This window comes from Wolffia australiana, chromosome 11 (assembly GCF_029677425.1).
Source record: "Wolffia australiana isolate 7733 chromosome 11, ASM2967742v1".
NCBI lineage: Eukaryota > Viridiplantae > Streptophyta > Magnoliopsida > Alismatales > Araceae > Wolffia > Wolffia australiana.
The window spans coordinates 8,301,555-8,318,223 of NC_135845.1; the positions used below are offsets into that span (position 1 = coordinate 8,301,555).

At 39.7% G+C, this 16,669-nt stretch overlaps 2 protein-coding genes across 2 annotated transcripts; one reads left to right on the plus strand and one right to left on the minus strand.

Annotated features, from left to right (window-relative positions):
• Positions 1 to 800: 800 nt before the first annotated feature.
• Positions 801 to 1,462, minus strand: LOC144709874 (uncharacterized). Its single transcript, XM_078583526.1, has one exon. It carries the CDS (start codon positions 1,431 to 1,433, stop codon positions 864 to 866), a length of 570 nt encoding a protein of 189 aa, XP_078439652.1. The 5' UTR covers positions 1,434 to 1,462; the 3' UTR covers positions 801 to 863.
• An 11,230-nt stretch (positions 1,463 to 12,692) lies between these two features.
• Positions 12,693 to 16,641, plus strand: LOC144709569 (Ubiquitin fusion degradation UFD1 family protein). Its single transcript, XM_078583146.1, has 3 exons — positions 12,693 to 12,953; positions 14,489 to 15,691; positions 16,328 to 16,641. The coding sequence occupies exons 1-3, from the start codon at positions 12,771 to 12,773 to the stop codon at positions 16,553 to 16,555; spliced, it is 1,614 nt and encodes a 537-aa protein (XP_078439272.1). The 5' UTR covers positions 12,693 to 12,770; the 3' UTR covers positions 16,556 to 16,641.
• The last annotated feature ends 28 nt before the right edge of the window (positions 16,642 to 16,669 follow it).

The following is a 16,669-nucleotide window of genomic DNA, read 5'->3' on the forward strand; positions in this document are numbered from 1 at the left end:
TTTTGAACTCAACAGTGCGTGTAACCAAACACTTTTGACTTAATATTATTTTTCTGATGACGACTTCCTTGTGCCCAACCACTAAGTCAATGCTTTCATTTCTTTCACTTCACTCATTCGAATCACATCAAGAATTAAGCGGACAGCTGTGGCTTCTGCTTTTACCTACTTCAGTCACATTCATAGCGTAGACTTTACGTGTACCAATTTCAGGTTCGTTACAATCTTATATTGATTTTCTCATTTAATAGGATACCGGCCATATATGTTTCTTCACAGCACTTCTCTAGCTTTCTTTTGCCTTTATCATTGCACAAAATAGCCCTGCAACTCAATAAAAATAGTACAAGAAAATGCCAAATTCTTGCGCGCAATTGTGATAGTTGACAATCGAGTTAGAGAAAAAGCAAAGTAGAATGTTAATAAATTAACTTAATACATCGTAGAACAATTATCAGTATGACAACGTAGAATATATTAAAATATGATTATCTATCATGAGAAAAAGGTGATTCCTTTGAGCTGGCTAAACTAGGATATAAACACAAATTTTGAAATAAATCATCCAAAGAAATTCATTAATATTTTTTGCGGGTGAGCATCACTTATTAATTAAGTCTGCTAATTACACCACTAACTTTACCACAATCAAAGATTATACCACTTCATCACGTCCCTTTACCTTGTCATCGATAAACTTCACAACGTAATATAGAATAATGACCTGATCAAGATCAACCCCAGGCTGACGATAACAACAAAAAAAAATGCTTCTCATAAAATATTGAGTAAAAATCTCATTCGAAACACAAAATAAAGCTAACGTGTTGAATTATTAAAATTGAATCCACAACGTTGCTCATTCATACAGGCTTATTGCAAATACCGTAGATTGCTTTGAACGATTCCTCCCTCTGGATCTTCAGCTGCCGGTAAAAGTTTTTGATAAAGCTATCAGCTCTAGTCAACAGCTCTTGCTTAGAACTTTCTTCCTTACTCTCCTGCAACTCTTCTTCTTCCTCCGCTTCAGAGCCGTCGCCATAACAGCTGCTAATGAAGAAAAGACTCGGCCCAGAAGAGCTCTTTTTTACCTTCGGACTTGATTTCTGCCGCTGTAATTTCTCTGGTTTTACAGAGTTTTCTTCTGAAGTAGCCATCCTTTCCTCAAAGCCACTGTCAACTATCGCCTGCTTGAAACCGTCAGATATCACGTAAGCATTACCATTAGATATGGGTGACATTCTTCTCTCCCTCCCCTGTTTAGATGAGAACTGCAAGACTCCAGACTCGTAGCACAATGCTATAATGATACTGTTAATCAAGAGATAAATGTAAGGAACTCTCACTGACGATGATACATAAGGAATCAAGGCAGAGAACAGGAGAAGAAAGAGTAGCTTAGTGGTTTTCATCTTGTGAAAATTCAGCTCCATTTTCTCTCAAGGCTAAGAGTAGCAGTTGAGGTTGTTATATAGAGGGAAGAGACAGAGTTTGTCAAGCGGGGGAGGAAGACAGAGAGGTTGATGGATAGACCAATGGAAGATCTGACTTGCACAGGATAAGTTAGGTCGGTGTATTCCTTCGCTGTTACATATGTTTGGTATGTTCAGAGGGATACCTTTCGGCGTAATGGACCCATGAACTTTGTAAATTTGTAAGAGTCTGCTGTGAGCCACAATCGCTTCCTCCTTTTCTAGATTCCGTTTAAAGCAAAGGCTAAGGATATTCACCTCTTTTCCACCTATCTATCTATCTATCTATCTATCTCTATCTCTCCCCCTCTCTCCCGATTTATCTCTCTCTCTCTCTCTCTCTCTCTCTCTCTCTCTCTCTCTCTCTCTCTCTCTCTCTCTCTCTCTCTCTCTCTCTCTCTCTCTCTCTCTCTCTCTCTCTCTCTCTCTCTCTCTCTCGATCGATCGATCGATCGATCTATCTCTCTTCTATCTATCTATCTGTCTACCTATCTATCAATCTATCTATCTCTATCTGTCAATCTATCTATCCCACTCTATCTCTCTCTCTCTCTCTATTTCCGTGTCTATCTATCAATTGATCTATCTATCTTTATATCTATATCCCTGTGTCTATCTATCCATTGATCTATCTATCTTTATATCTATATCCCTGTGTCTATCTATCTATTGATCTATCTATCTTTATATCTATATCCCTGTGTCTATCTATTGATCTATCTATCTTTAAATCTACATCCCTGTATCTATCTATCTATTGATCTAGCTATATTTATCTCTCTATATGTCTTTCTGACTTTCTCTATCTCTCTAGATTCTGTTTAAAGGAACGGCTAAGGATATTCATATTCTTTCCATCTACATGTCTATGAATCCATCTATGTATATCTCTATCTATCTATCTTCATCTCTATCTCTATCTCGCAATCTATGCCCCTATTCATATCGCTCTATGTTCATTTACCTCTTTCTAGCTATATCTCCTTATCTATCTATCTCTCTATCTCCCTATCTATCTTTCTATCTCTATCTCCCTATCTATCTTTCTATCTCTATCTCCCTATCTATCTCTGTCTATCTATATCTCCATGTCTATCTCTCTCTATCCTTATCTATATATCTTTCTAACTATCTCCATCTATGTAAATTTTTTCCTCACTGTGAAATGACTTCATTAATAATAAGCATTCATAAAAAATAACTTTGCAGGCGACGGACATTTTGTGATAGAAATCTACATACATTTCATGCGGGATCCTTGCATTTTTGGTTGTCTAAATATTCATTGACATCATGACATTTTTAGAATAAAATTCTGATATTTTTTCCAATTTTCTGGTACGTCTAACATTAAATTCATAAATAAAATAAATGTTTTAGCCAAATTATATATATTTTTAATTACTTATACATTTTAATGATTTATTTATTTATTCGGCCTTCATAAAACTTTGTGTATCCTGGCAATCCGCCTCATGGATCAATCAGGAGATACAAATTGGACAATTTAGAATGATCCAACTTTAAATCACAATATATAATGATCCAGAAAGAGTTTCAAGATGAAACTTTGAGGGTTTCTTTGTCTCTCTCCCTTTTATCCATCCATAATATATCATCAATATGTAGGCCCCCACTTTTCTAAAAAAGTTATCCTTCAATTTTGAACCTAATGATTAGGGCAGTGATTAGTTCTTGCATTCTAAGAGTAAATGATTGAATAAGTGATATTCTGATCAAGACTCCCAGAGAGGAAACACCACTCAAGTTTTTGGGCATGTGACGACGAGTTTAGTGTATTTTTCATCTTTTTATGGCTCTTGTGTTTGTCATTTTTTGTAGGTCATTGTCCTCGATAACCTTCGTTGTTGGCATCCCACTCACCACTAAAAACTCTGTCACCGGAAAGTGTGTATCTGCTACAATCTCCATCATAATATGTAGCAGTATTTCGTTCACCCACTTCATTCCATTCACACTATCACCAAAACCATCATATGGCTTTACCAACATCACTGTTAAGATATTATCAGTATTTATTACTGTAAAATCATTAAAACTCCCAAAATTATATTATAAACTTTGGACAAATTAGGTTAATAGGACAAAATTTTATATCCTTCAAATTATTTTGAATTCATTTTCACTAGTATCATTTTCTTAAATTAGATTTAATTAAAGTTAAAATGAAATAAATGCTTGCAAGGAAAAGTATAAATATTGCAATATCAATTAGAAGAATTAAATAACAAAATAAACCCTAATTTCTGGTTTTTCATGGCCCATGGTAGAGAACCAGCATGGAGGTAGAGGTTGATACTACAGGTGAGCAGCATGTAGGCGGAGGTGGAGCGACATGCTCGCTACAATCGAGTGAGGCGTGGGATAGACACAAGCCATCTATAAGTGAGCATCATGCAGGTGGATGTCTGGCATGGCGCTAGTGGTGGCCATCAATAAGGAATTCCCATGGTGAAATGGAAGAGCTTCACTATTCAAAATTCACTAATATCTGCATTAAGTGAGGGGGTTTTATAGCATTTCCAGTGTGACTTTTGGAAAACTAAAAACAGAAATATTCAAAAAATGAATTTAAATGTTCTGTTACTCTCTGTTTGATTCCATAATGTCAGCTATTATGGTAAAGGTAAATTTACCATTAAAAATTCATCAACATGGAGTTTTTCATTAAAAATATCATTTCTTTCATTTTTCCGGCTTCCATTTTTACATTATGTATATTGCTCTGATTGTGAGTTGTTGATTGTACGCATTCTACTTCATTGTGTTTTCGCCTTCTTTTTAGGGTCTTGAATGACATGATGCAAGGTAACCCCATTTATCCATAACAGAGATGCCCAATTTGTCCATAAGATTTGATGGCTAGTTTGGGTTCATTCTTTAAATTCATGTAACATGCTAAGGTTAGCTAATGATTCAGATTGAGTATAAGAACAAGAATTTATGTTTCTCCACCATATCTCCATCTTAAAAATTGGCATATTCTTATTCACATAAATGTATTCTAAGTCTATTTGATATTTCCAGACTATATTACCTTCTCTATTTATATGATTAATATGAGAATGAGAATTTATGTTTCTTCACCATGTCTCTAGCTTAAAAATGGAGATATTCTTATGCACATGAATGTATTCTAAGTCAATTTGATACTTCCAAACTGTATTTCACAGTATGTTACATTCTACTGTATTTCACTGTATTTCACAGTATGCTTCCAAGTAAACTAAAACGTCAGTGAGGAAGGGATCAACTGATTTACAAAAGGGCTTTACATTCTACTTCATATTTCACAGTATGTTACACATATTCAAAAATTTGATAATCACGTTACCCCTTGAATCTCTAACCATTCCTCCAATGGATCATTACCTCGGTTTCCTTTCGAGGCCTCATCTATGTTGACTTTTAATGATTGGTCATACAGTCATTTACATTTGGTGACCCTTTCTTGATTTGGTATTTGATGTCCCTGTAAATTTATTCGCACTTTTGTGAATCACTTGATCCCTTCCTCGCTGACATTTTAGTTGACTTGATTTATTATCTAGATTTTGACCCACTATGTGTCACACTAATAATTATTAGATTATTTTTTTCAAGAAGCAGGATGATTCTCAAATCTTCTCAAAATCCTATTCAATATCCTATCCAGAAGAGGCACCCAGATCCTGCTCCATCAACTTCCGAACTCACGCCTTTAGTTATGAAATAAAGAACATAAGAAATTTAATAAGAAGAAATAACCTTAAGATAATGAAACAAAATTCCAGAAGATAAAACAGAGGGTAATCACTATCTGAGCATGAAGTATAATATTTAAGCTACTATCGATCAGGATGTTGAGTCCATATGTGACTGTATAATGAGTTTATATTAAATATTTTCATATTTTTCTTCTCCTGATATATGTTTTAATTACTCTAGACAATGGTTTAATGCATTGGATGCTCAGTTGGGAATGTCTCACTTTCATATAAACCAATATAACACTTTTAACGTCCATTCTCCTTTTAAGAATAGACTGTGTCAAGATTCAATCTATGGTGAGATGTTGTAGCATTCACATTTTACTATAACCTGCTGGCCTACGGAGTATATTTTTCTCAAAAGAAAACTATTATGATTTTATTTCCAGGACAAAAGGCTATTTTTTGAGGAAAAACTAGAATCCTACAATGATCTAGCCATTCATTTCTGAGTCTTTTATCCTTCAAATAACCCATGAATTTTTTGCTGAGAATTGAAAATTTTGGAATAAAATATATTAGAATATTATTTATTTAATAATTTATGGCCTTTGCTTTATAGGATTTCAATTTTTTTATTTGGTCATTCCATTCAATTCCAAAATTCCATCCCATGCTGGCTCATAAAGTCATATTTAATTTGACTTTTTGTATTATTTTTTCTTACACAAATAACATTTAATATGTGATTCCTCATCCATACCATTTTTAAATGAATTAAAATTAAATTATTTTTTTCCTTTGCAAGATTTCTGACATATCCATCCATAAATCTACCGATACATTTTTCCCTTGATGTGATTGCATCCCATTTTCCAATTTTTTCTACTTACTTTGCTAAAATGAAATGTTTTTCAATTAAAGTATCATACCATTTTATTTATGAATTTCATAAATTATAGAAATTTGAATTCACGGTCCATTCCTAGGCATATGTACTTCCGTAAGGTCCCATGTCTTTTTATTTGCTTTTATAGTTGCACCATGAAGTTTTCCAGCCAATAATTGGTTAAAATTTTCTGTCATTTCATTGGTTGAACCACAGATTCATAGTTTATAAATCAGGCTACTTAGCATGTCTTTTTTGAGTGTGATTCAGCCTCAGGGTGACAATAATCTTCCCTTCCATCCTTCAATTTTCTTTATAATTATTTGTTATCAATAACATCAAATTTTTCCATTTTCTATGTGGGAGAAACCAAAGATGTGAAGGGAAGTTGTCATCGTGAGAGTGACTTCAGACGTTTTTATTTATTCACTGTATTTATGTGTTTAAAGACATATATTACGCATCGTTTCTTTATGAAGTGCTAAATGCATGGATCAGCGTCTGAACATCTAATTAACTTCAAACATCTATCATAATTGTCCTTGCATACACTCTAGAAAATTTTAAGTTGAATTAATTTTGACAATAATAAGTTAATCTGATATATTCAATTACCTTAAAATGAGAAATACAGTATGGGCCATATTTCATCAACTTTGAGAGGAATTTAATTATTCTCTATGAAACTTTATGTCGTGAAAAATATATATTCCTCCTTTTCATTTTAAATCCTATTTAAATCTAATATTAAGGCATACATTTTCATTATAATTTTTGCAATAATTTTGATACCACTTAATCTGAAAATTTTATTATAGTTATTAATGTATATTTTTATTTATTTATAACTTTATTATATTGTATGGATGAATCTTTGTTGACATCATTGACTCATTTGACAAAAACTCTTAATGTCTTTCCTAGACACATCAATTTCTGTCTAAAGACTAAAATTTACGCTGGAATAAAAATTCCATTTCTATCCAGGAATAAAAGGTTGCCCCTAACCTGATATGCCAATCTCTAGAGTTTTCTCTTAATCTCAAATAAAATATTCCAGTTGGAAAGGTGAATAGGTAATTAAGTAATATTCTGACAGAACCAGTGAGTATGAAAATCATCTAAATATCCAAAGGCTCTTCATTAGCAGATCATAAAATGTAGGAAGAGAGCTAAGGTCCTTGCTTGATTATATCATTCAAGCATGGTCTTGATGAGCCATTTCTTAGATATTTACTTAAATTGTAGCTTTATTAAAATGAGATGAATTCCTTGTTCTGTGGGAAAACAAAATGAAAGCTGAAACACATCAACCAGCCATTGACTCAGTGGTGCTGTGTGTGATGGCAAAATCCTAGGTTATTGATCATGACAAACTGGGAAAAATGATGAAGGTGCAAGCCTGAAAAAGAAAAATATCACACTAACCTCCTTTTTATGTGCCAACAGGCTGAATGGCGCTTTTTCTTCACATGATATGATCAGACCATTTCTCCTTCAGGTTGCTACTCCTTCAATCATTTTCCCTCGTAACATGAAGAACATACCAAAATAAGATGTTTAATAAACAAAACATTAATAATTAGGAACAAAATCTAATGATTAAATTTTTTTACGAAATTGGACGGGTATGATTATAGAAGAATGAATAGATAGAGGAGATAAAGATGGAGCTACCCTCAAAATTCCTTCTCGACAGTTAGATATCACGATTTGAAATTAGAGTAATCTGAGGCATTTTTATTTATCCTTGTCTAGATCCCCACCACATCTGGAAGCCTTAATATTCGAGAATATTCCTCTTCTGAATTTGAAAAGATGCTTCAGTTATATGCTGACATGTTCCCTTTAGTTTTCACAAAAAACAACCAATGGGTGCTTAATTTTTAGTGCTTTAAATCCAAAGTTGACATGTGTCCCAAAAATGTAAAAAAAAGCCATAAATGATTGGATTCATTTCCATACCTCTAATATTATGATGCCACATGTACCTAAAAAAGTTAAAAATCCAAAACAAATCTCAACTCATAAATAGACTATATTATTTTTAACAAGCACATGACGCTACATTTATCTATGTCTTCAACAAAAGGCTGTGAAAATTTCACAAAAGTGTGCCTTTGTTGTATTGTCTGGGTGCTTTTTGAGGTTACCTTTCAATATGTGTTAACCATTGGTTCCATCTAATGATTGACTGACATACAAACAAGTCAGACTATGACACTTGAGAGAGCGGATTCAACTAAATTAATTACTTTAAATACCCTTAAAATATTTAAGCAAATCCATGTATATTCCCAAAAATACAATATTATTCTAAAAAATTATAAAAACCTAAATATATTTGAAATTACATTTTTAATTATCAAACTATTTTCCTCATGACATTAATGTCAAAAACTTATGTTAAATACCATAAAATGAAGATAAATACGAACTTCTTTCGTAAAATGTAATAATTTATTTTAATCTTTAATGACATGCATATTATGATCATTTGAGTAAAAATATATATATTAAAACGCATCAAATTACCACTAAAATAACATGTTACTCATGATTATCATTAGGATAAGAGAAAAATGCACCCCATGCTTCCTTACCATGACATGTAAATGTCAAGGGCTCACCTCATAAGTGCTGATGCAGTGATTCCTTATTCCCAATGTCCAATGCCTTATGATTGGCCAATTGAGTATTTATTTGTGATGAGTGAATATCTTGCCAAGATGAAATAAGGGTGAAATTTTGAAACTAGACACATGATTGGTGAAAGCATCAACCATTTGGTTCCATATTCATTAATACAACATATTCATTATAATGCACGTGTGATGCTTGTAATGAAGTTCATGAATACATGATCTAACTTAGTAAATTGTGATGAGATCACAATACGGAGATCACTAGCCTTTAAGCATGTGTTCTAAACATTCCTATTCAAAGGATACGTGAGAAGGACATCAAAGTAACCGGATAGAGTAGCACTATCCAGCATCACTCATATGATGAGTATGGCCGGTCTCGTAGCCATTAGTGTGGAGAAACTAAGGATAGATAGTGGGTGCTCTTTAGTAGAAAGAGTTCACTGAATTGATCCGTACGAATCCCTGAATGGTATTATACCGAAATGTCAATCAGGCTGATTCACATCACGGTTGTGCAAGTGGTCCTTAGACCTGAGACACCAAAGACGTCTTGTGGACGGACGGTTGTACTTTGGCTACGGCCAACGAGTCTCTAATCATGGGATTCTAAACGGTCTTAGTTCGGGTACATCAAAAAGTTCACGAAGAGGATTGAGTAGTCAAGATGGGATTGTCCACCCTCGGTATAAGAGGTGACAGCTCAAAGAAGATGATGCGATGAAGTCCTTGGCTAAGGCAGTGAAATATCGGAGAAGAGTTCTTACTCTGATGCATTAGTACTAACTTGGATGACTGATTAGGGTTTGATAGTTGACCATACCCTAAGTCATCCAAGGAGCGCCTAAGTGGATCCGACATTGATTAATATATATGAAGATATAGTTAATTAATTTGGAAGACCAATAAAGGTTATTGGGCCGCTGGAGTCATTAACTAGACTGATACATGGGCCCAGAAGGTCACACGCAAATGGTCTTTTGGACGGCGGAAGATATACTTAAGTTTTTGGGGTTTTATTGAAAAATACCCACTTAGTATAAATAGGGGAAGGCCCTGAACGAAATTCACCCAGGCCAGAATTGTTTAGGGGCTTCCCTTCTTCTCCACTCTCCCCACACCCCCTCTCTATGCCCGATGTGATCGGAACGACATAACGACAACGGTGGAGGTAGAATGGGGCTCATCAAGGAGTAGGAGGAGATTCGACGTGCCGAGGATCGCATGGATACGTCTAGAGGTTGCACACGTGAGCAGCTCAACTCGTCTCACTCCGGGATCCAAGAAATCATGGATGCAATCTATGGAAAGGTACTTCATATAATGTTTTTGTTGATGTCGTCCAATTCATTCAAGTCTTCCGTTGTAAATCATTTTGATTTATTCATCCATGTGAAGGCCTCTAGAACCCAACAGTCACCACTGAGAGCTTAAACCTGTATGAAGCATGTCAACTAAGATCTATGAGTCTGATTCTACTATGATATTGTTAAGCTTTCGTTCGTCGCAAAGGAGTAAACCATCACATATCGCCATAGCCTCGGCTATCGTATTAGTTTGAATACCAAATAAATATGAAAAAGCAAAGAGAATGCTCCCTGTAAGGTCATGGAGAATACCGCCCCCTCTGGATGGCCTCAGGTTCCCTTTGGCCGTACCATCCACATTCAGTTTGAGGATGCTGATTGGCAATGAATGCCAATGGACAATCTATACCCGAATGGCGGTGGATGAAGGGGCACATAATTTGTAGATGTATCTAATGTGGCAAAAGCTTATTGGACAGCATATCTTTCCGTGGCATTATTTATAAAACCGAACATGGTTATTGTATGTAGAGAGGAAGCTCAATTGGAGTAAACTTGGAGAAGAAAAATAAAAACTAAAGAGAGAGATATGGATTTCAAACTGTGGTGGATACGTGAGAGAAGATAGAGAGAGAGAGAGAGAGAGAGAGAGAGAGCTTGAAAGAGGGGGGGGACTTGTTTCTGTCATTTCCATGACGGAATGGCGACAAGGATGAAAAGCTGAAGGATGACAGTCAAGACGAAATATGGACTGACGAACCAACTCAGTTCCATCTCCTTCGTCTATAACCATCATTCATCACATGTCCTTCATCAGCAAGTTGATGATTCCAAAAGCAAACTTGGGCCAGTTCATGAATGGGCACATAAATTCTAGAGGTAACTGTGATTTAGAACAACGTCGGTGATGTTGTCCCGAGGGTATCGAGACGATGTTTGGCCACCGAGGTGATAGCAGACGTCGTCGAAGACATCGTCCGTCGGGTATGGATCTATGGAGACACGACTACGTGATGCAAAGACTCCTAGGCGGATGTATGTGCAAGCCCCGACTCATGGGGTTCGCCAAGCTCTGGGCTCCGTGACGAGCGACCAATGACAGTGACGATAACCTCCTGTCCCTCGTCGGAGCGATGACGATGTCTATGGCGCCAAACAGACTGAGTCCATCGGGGCTCTCACGTAACGGACGGGCTTGGCCCGTGCTAGGGAAGACGCTTGGTAGATTCTCTCGTGTCCGTTTGTCCTCTCACCTATTCTATCCCGAGCGCAGTAGAGTGCAATCGCAAGATATATGAAAAAAGATAAATTAGTTCGGCGAGCTAGGGGAGCGAGATACCTCTTCGGTCGCATTGTCCGATTGTCGAAATATCCGTCGGTGCAGTACCCGGTGCGGGTAGATTTGGCGGAGTCGTGCCTGGGATGGGCACAATGTCGTGGGCGGCGGCGACGCAGGAAGGTGGCACGGACGGTGGCGCAGACGGCGGTGCGGGCGGCGGTGCGACGGCGGCACTGCAGCGGCGCGGGCGGCAGAGTGGCAGCGCCGCAGGCGACAGAGCGGCAGCGCCGCGGGCGCAGAGCGACAGCGCTGCGGGTGGTGGCAGAGCGGCAACGCTGCGGGCGGTGCGGGGCGACGGCCTTAGGGCCCGTGCGGGGTGGCGGCCACGGGGCGGTGCGGGACAGCGGCCTCGGGGCGGCTGTCTCAGAGCCGGCGCAGGGCGGCTGTCTCAGAGCCGGCGCAGGGCGGCGGTCTCAGAGCCGGCACGGGGCGACAGTCTCAAAGCCGGCGCGGGGCGGCGGTCTCAGAGCCGGCGTGGGGTGGGGGTCTCTGAGCCGGCGCGCGGCAGCGGTCTCGGGGCGGTGCAGGCCGCTCGGCGCAGCGCGGGGCGGCAGGCGACGCTGGCCAGTTCCCCCTTCTCCCCTTCTTCCTCCTCTTCCTCCTCTTCTCCTTCTCTCTCTCTCTCACGAGCATGGAGTGGTGGGTCCCTCATTTCAAAATAAAACCTTGACTTTGACTGGGTTGCTAGGGCGCCCACTCCATCCCTTACATGGGGAATGGTAATGGGCCCCTTAATAGAGGTCCACAAGAGGGGCCCATTAGACATAGGAGTCCCCCTTTAAAACAGAAAAATAAAAAAGTTGAAAACAGAGGTTCAAAAAGAAAAGAAAGGTGTCATGCGCGGGGATATGGCCTGAAACTTACGAGAGGTGGAATGCGCGGACCTCATGAGCAGTGTCACTGGCAACGGCGTTGGCTTCGGTGCCGTTCTTGATGGAGGGGGATCTCCTGCTCCATCAAACTGACAGACCGAATAGTGACGATGACGAAATGCTGACGGATGACGGTAAGGACGAGATGCAAACCGATGCACAAACAACTGAACAGATGGCTATTCAGACCCATCTCGTCCATCCATTACCGTGACTCGTCATCCGTCCGTCATCCCGTTGAAAGAATGCAATTTAATTTTTATTCAGATGACATCAGCAAGAAGATTACAGAAGCATAGATGACGTCAGCAAGTGGAAGATTCCAGACAACAGTGCACAAAATGTAAATGAACTGACGTGGCAACAGCTTATTGGATAATAAATCTTATGGTGGCATTATCATAATTTTGTACTTAATGGCCAAACGCAGTCGCTATAAATACCGATGAAAGCTCCGTTGGAGAAAACTTGGAGAAGAAGAAGAAGAACAAGAGAGAGAAAGAGCTAGAGAGAGAGAGAGAGAGAGAGAGAGAGAGATGGATTTTGAACTGCGGATGGCAAGGCAGAAGCTTGAGAGAGAGCAAAGGGAGAGGAAGGAACGGGCAAAGCTGCGGCAAGAGAGGGAGCGGAGAGCCAAGGCAGAGGCCGCCGGCCGCCGGGATGCTCTGGAAGCCGCTCAACGAGCATCCCGCCTTGATGCCGCCAGGGCACAAGAATTGGTACGATTTTCCCCGTTCCAGGAACCCAATTTTCAATTCTTTTGGTTACTCCTCTTGCTATCTTGTTTATCGTACTCTTTCCTGCAGAATCTTGTCTTTTTAATGTCTTTTTAATGTCTTTTTTTATGTTTCTCTTCAATTTTTTTGTTCTCCGTCTCCTTTGAGTTTGTGGGTTTCCTTGAGAAGGGAAAACACCGTGGAAATCTGTGTACACGATTTACAAAGTTTAGAAATTGGGCCGAATGGATACAATATATGATCTATTAGATGTATGTTTCCCTCTTTCTTGCTTTACGTATTTTGACGTACTACATTTTAATGCCAATTCGATGCTTAGAGAAATTATACTTGATACAGATCCTCGGTGAATAATGAAGTCATCAGACGAAGATTTGTGTAACTTTGGACCGATTTTCTGGGAGAGAATTTCCCTAATGGCCCGCACCTCCCATTAATTTGAATATGTGGACTGCGGACAAAAAATAGACGTGGAATGATTCTCCCTTTTTCCAATTTTGCTTGATTTTCCACACGTTCGAGCTTTATGTTCGGTAACAGACACCATTTTTCTAGTTAACCGATGTGTGCGGTAACAGACACCATTATTAACAATTTGATACAGGTCCTTGATTGAAGAATAAAAACATTTAAGGAAGACAAGTAATTTTTACACCTGTTTTCTTGGAGAAAGTGTCCCTAATGGACCCACTTCTCCATAGTATGTGCAGACAAAAAACTGTTGTAAAATCTGCGTATCGTACTATTCAAACTGCCTCAAATTTAGTTTTCAGAACTCGACTCTTCCGGAATTCCTATGCGGGACTCCTAAAGTTTGGTGTGAGCGAATTGGTTCGAGAAATACAAATACAATAATATTTATCACAAACAACATCGTGCATTTATTCATAGAAGCACAAGAGTTGTGGGCCCTTATGATACATACCCCTCTTTGGCGATAGAATTGCACATTTTGTTGGAGGTTCAAACTATTTTCTGTTATTTCTTTGTAAACGAAACTTTAGATTTCGCCAATTTATGGGTTTAATTTGAGATATTGATAGTTATGTGGCTACCTTAAGCTCCTGCCTCTGCTACGTTTTTTCTCTAACTTCCTAGCATTTACCCTTTTGACCTCATCTTTGCTGCTTTCTTTCCGTCTGCTAGATTGTTCTTGTTTTGAATTTTAGACACCAACAAAGCAAGCTGTGTTTGGAACATATTTTTCCGTTAGTACTTATTATTATAGTCAAACATTAGTCATATTGGCTCTAGTTACACTATATGCACCTTAGGCTATATTTCATTCGCTGTTAAAATGCCCAGGTTTCACAAGTAAATCCAGCGATTTGAATCTCAAATTTTAAACTAGCTTTTAAAGCAGGTTTCTCCAACAAATGAATCGTCCCACTTTTAGTGCCGACAACTTACAACGAACAATGTGCAAAAACAATCAAGTTTGTCGTGCGCTGCCCATTTGTTATCTATATTTTTTCATCATCAGTTATGGTATCCTCATGAATATAATTTAATTGCAGGCAGAGCAAGAGCTGAAAGAGAACCTCCTAATAGGAGATGGTGTCATCTTCTCTCAGACCCTAAAAGTGTTACAATATAATGGCAATGGAGACAAGATCAAGCTCCCGCCATCTTGTTTCTCCGAGCTCTCCTCCCAGGGAGCTTTGGACAAAGGCCCAATGTGCTTCCGTCTCTCAAGGTCTGATGGGTCGCCATCAACCACACACTCCGGTGTTCTGGAATTCACCGCCATGGAAGGGTTTGTGGAGCTCCCCCCTCACACCTGGACTAACCTCTTCCATGGAGATGAGGTCGAGATCCCCCTCGTGGAAGTGAAGTATGTGAGCCTCCCCAAGGGAAGCTATGCCAAGCTTCAGCAGGAGGACAGCGGTTTCTCCGATCTGCCGTACCACAAGGCAGTTCTCGAAACTGCCCTACGCCAGCACACAACTCTTTCTCAAGGAGATGTCATTGCCATCATCCACGGGGGCTTCACCTTCAAGCTCAGGGTTCTAGAACTGAAGCCATCTCCCTGCGTCTCAGTCATAGACACAGATATGGAGGTCGATATCATTCAACCGGAGGAGAAATTATCATTGTTGACCCCACTGGAGATTGGGAAGGCCGTCATCGGCACCGTGGATGAGGGCAGATTCAATTACTACAAGTTCTACTTGGCCGAACATGCTCTCGGAGATGCAAATATCGAGGTGAGTATGGAGGTAGATGCAAAAGACGGGGCAGACACAGATTTATTTGTATCCAGGCACCCGGTCGTCTTCCCGACAGAGCTCGAACACGAATGGTCTTGCCACGATGTCGGAGCCAAGACCCTGACACTGGCCGGTGGCGTTTCCGGTTCTTACAGCATCGGCGTTTACGGCTACAGAGGACAAACCCAATACAAGATCTGCGTCTCCCTAAAGGAGAAGAGAAGGTCAGAGAATATCATGGAAGATGAGCCGAAGGCCAGGTGCAGGAATTGTGGTCGCTGTGTCTTGGAACATAGCCTCATTGTCCATGAGGCCTTCTGCGCGAGGCACAATGTGCTATGTGGTCATGAGGGCTGCGGGGCCGTGCTCAGGAAGGAAGAGGCCAAAGCCCACGTCCATTGTGACGAGTGCGGAAAGGGGCTGCGAAAGGAGCAGCTGCAGAAGCACGCGGACGTGTTCCACCGGCCCATCCACTGCCCCTGCGGTGCCGTGTTCAACAAGGAGGAGATGGTGAGTAGGCTAAGTTTCAGTCTTTCATGGAGATGATGGTTATAGTTCCAGATCGTCCTGGACGTGGGCGATGGACGGGATGGGACAAATTTCGTCCCGTCCGACGTCCAGAGTAAGTTCAGGGACGAAGGACGGGATGGTTTTTCATCCCGTCCAGTCCTCCCGGGATGAATTTTTGTCCCAGAATTTATCCCGGACGAAAAAAACCCATTTTATATTTTTAATATATTAAGATAGCTTTTTATAAATTTTTTAAGGGAAATATGGAGGAGAAAGAATGCAAATGGATATATGTACAATTAATTCTGAGATACAGGGACCTTGATGCAAATTGTCATAGCGAGGCCATGTGGCGAGATCTCAACCGTCGGACGTGAATCCGGCGGTTTTTTGTCCACATCCGTCCATCCATTGTAAAATGGACGGACGGATGTTCCGAGACCTCCAGACGGACGGTTTTTTCGCCCCACGGGACAAAAACCGTCCCGTCCGGTGGTCCCTCCGACGAATTTTCATCCCGAAATTCGTCCCTAACCTCGGATGGGACAATTTTTTTGTCCTGGGACGAAAAAATCGTTTAATTTTGATGGTGGCCCAATGGTTTAATTTTGATGAGTGGTTTTTTGCTGTTGGCAGGAGCGACATCGCGCTGCGGAATGCCCGCTAAGGCTGATAACTTGCCGGTTCTGCAGCGGGGCAGTGGCGGCGGGAAGGGTGGCGGCAGATGCGAGAGATAGATTGAGGGGGCTCTGTGAACATGAGAGCATCTGTGGGTCAAGAACTGCGCCATGTGATGCCTGCGGCCGGACGGTAATGCTTAAAGACATGGACATCCACCTTGTTGCTGTTCACCAGAAGAGCTGAGGTTAGATGTGTACTTACTCCAATGTTAGAATTTGTAAATCATGGTTCAATATTTTATTTAATTAATATAAAGTGGTATTCTAAGACGTGGCATCATTGCCTGCCTTGTGATCA